We start from the raw sequence: 3,039 nt of genomic DNA on the forward strand, positions 1-3,039 counted from the left end.
TGCATTAATTAGACATAGAGTTGCACATGGTACTGTCAAAGCCTCAGTTTCAAAAGGAGGTTACAAGTAAAGCAAGGTGTGCTAGCTTTTGGGCTTTAGCCCATATCCATAAGCTCTATTTAGGAGAGGTTCTCAAATGGTAAAGAAGTAGCATTTCAAAGTCAAGTACAACTTTTTGACGTGTTAAGACAAAAGTTCAATCAGAGAGCTCTACAACCTCCAACATGATTTATCCATGTTTTGGAGAAGAAAAGGGACCCATGATTTCCTTAAATGTAATGCAAGAAGCAAATTTTGTTTAATTAAAAATTTTAAAAATATCATAATTATCTTATCTTTAATAAAATTATTTTTTAAATATAATTCTCAAACATAAAATTCAATCGCAACCCAGTAGAAATTTCTTTTACTTCTACTATTCTTCTACCACTAAAAGCGGAAGTTTGATGTTACCCTAAACTAGGCTATATGACATCAATATACCTGGTTGATCCTATACTTAATCAATAGTGAGATTGGAGAGGATGTGTATCAAAGCGTTTTGATTGCTCTTTCCATGATCAAGAAAGAAAAACACCAAAATTCAACTCACTTTATTTCAATTAGAAAAGTGATCACTACTTCACTATTCACAGGCAGTTCTACCACAAAAACTACTGCCCTAGCACTCCCATTTCTCTGCACAGCATTTACCATTAACAGCGAAAGTACATTCACAAAATCATAGGTGCTTAAGTTGGCCATGGCTATTTAATGGGCTTCATAGCCGGACATTGCTGATGAAAATCATAGAGTCCACTGCAGGAGATGCAGCTCCAGCATTTGCTGCTTATGTTGTGGAAACATGGCTCTCTTGGAACTGTCAAAGGCCTATTTGATCTGCAGAAAAGGTGAGATGGAGAATTAGATATCGGTTCGTCTTGAAATTTTTGCTCTCTCATGCTCAATTTCAGAAGCATTTGTACTGCAATCTTCATGCATACCCTATTTTACCTTTGTGGATAGAAGGGTCTATCAAAGAAAGGCATCAATTGAGCTCTAGGAATCATCTCCTTCCTCAGCATCCTCACCTCCTCCTCCTCTATCAACTGCTTTACATATTCAGCAATAGTTCTATCACATTGCATTTATTTACAAAAGATTTTTGAGCAAGTTTTCAAGGTATCTATATATACCTTCTGCAGCCTTTCTTCTAGTTTCTTCTGTTGCTCCATGAAATATAGCTTGGTTGCTACCTGCATGCATTGTCCTCCATTTTAAATAACTACTTTGTGAGAAAGATCTGACTCCAAATTCTTTTAACATGAGAAAATCAGATCTAATCTCATTAAGAATGAGCTCTCACCGAGTAGTTGAACATTGCCCGTTTGACCGCTCTTTGTTGGGTGTGGAGCTTGAATTCCACTGGCTTGGTGTTTTCCTTTAATGGGGGCTTTTGAAAAACCTGGAGATGGCCATGAATGCTATCAAGCTTGTGATTGAGAGAAAGGAGTATATTTCAAATGGAACAGACAATAAATTTGGTTCACTTCACCTTAGATTTGTCCCCGAGTTGATCTTTGAGATAATCTTTTGACTGTGAAAAACATCCCATATTTACTTATTTTAGTGACAATGATGTCTCAACTATTGCCTCATGGAACAATCATATAAAAAGGGGAAAGTATAGACTTGATTAAAAGCATAATAATGATTATGGCAACCAGCTACTTTTCAAACTTGGATATAATTCATGGTTGGGACCCTTGGAGCTGCTTAGTCAACTTTCGTCCTTATTAGTGCTTTGAAGTATAAATTAAACTGGAAGATAGTTGATGGTGACCCGGATAATTCAACTCCATCTAAGGCTATAACATGGGTAGTTACATAACAATGAACAGTTCCTCAAATGATAAGATGATGGCTTAAAGTATGGCCAAGGAAGTGAGGATTATGCAATAACAGATAAGAGTCAAATTGTACCAATCATGCACTAAAAAAAAAAAGATTGAGACCTTCAAGTGACCTAACTTTCTTTTGGATTTGAAAGGTTTAGTTTCAGACTAAATAGACAAAAGAAACTTTCATGCTTATTAAATGAAAGCCTACTTAATCGAGGTTTGGAAGTCGGTTCAGCTAGTCTCATTAAGCTGGAATGGCCAATATTCAAACCTTTTCTAAGACCACTTCTAACCAATGACTTCTAATTTCGTCTGCTTAGTATTTTTTTATTATTCTCTTCATATAACATATTGAATAAATACTCTTAATTTAGAATATATTAAAGTATGAAAAAACAACCATTTTCTTAATATTGCAACTGATTTTTTTTTTTTTTTGGAAGATATTCCATCCTTTTTGAAAAAGTGTATGGATGTTCTCAGGTAGAACCACACTAAAGACAAGCTGGATCACCTGACCAGCTTCTCTCTATTGCATGGCTTTACTTCAAGTCCTCCAAAACTTTCTTAAGATAGTCCATTTGATCTTCTCTATAATTGATTAATTGAATGGACAAAGTGGATTTGAACTTCCAATAACATCACCCTTTATAAAATCCTACCCATGAATGGCTTCTGAAGCCCTGTTGAGCCGGAATGTTGTATCTCACCACTCCTCTATTAGTTGAGCTCCATGGAACTGCAGACTGTGAACTAGCCTTCACAAGCTTCACAAATATTCAAAACCAAACACCCATTAAAATTACCATTCAATTTCATCAAACAAACAAACAAACAGAAGAAGAAGAACAACAACAACAACCTTTTGAGCAGCTCTGGTGTGTGAACTCTCCATAATGAATTGAAGTGATAATTGTGATAGAAGCATGAGCGAATGGAAGCAAGTATATATACAAAACGAGAGTGGGATATGAGCTGGGGAAGTTAGGAGAATTGTAACTGTTAGGTGGAGTTTCATTCTGTTGCAACATCATCACCTCGCTTAGGAATCTTCTTGTTTTCTTATACCAAACTTTCTGATTAAACCTCCCTCTCATCCGCAATTTTCATACCTTTTTTAAAGTGTTTCCTTCAAACCTCAACTTGGGTTTAATCTCAA

General features: G+C 35.7%; 1 protein-coding gene across 1 annotated transcript; it reads right to left on the reverse strand.

Annotated features, from left to right (window-relative positions):
* Nucleotides 1–557: 557 nt before the first annotated feature.
* LOC117913410 lies at nt 558–2,780 on the reverse strand. The gene is made up of 7 exons (XM_034828383.1): nt 2,743–2,780; nt 2,543–2,647; nt 1,535–1,576; nt 1,346–1,444; nt 1,176–1,235; nt 994–1,088; nt 558–879 (listed from the first exon to the last, which is right to left on the reverse strand). Exons 1-7 carry the CDS (start codon nt 2,773–2,775, stop codon nt 747–749), a joined length of 567 nt encoding a protein of 188 aa, XP_034684274.1. The 5' UTR covers nt 2,776–2,780; the 3' UTR covers nt 558–746.
* Between the last annotated feature and the right edge of the window lie 259 nt (nt 2,781–3,039).

Source organism: Vitis riparia, chromosome 4, assembly GCF_004353265.1.
Source record: "Vitis riparia cultivar Riparia Gloire de Montpellier isolate 1030 chromosome 4, EGFV_Vit.rip_1.0, whole genome shotgun sequence".
Taxonomy (NCBI): domain Eukaryota; kingdom Viridiplantae; phylum Streptophyta; class Magnoliopsida; order Vitales; family Vitaceae; genus Vitis; species Vitis riparia.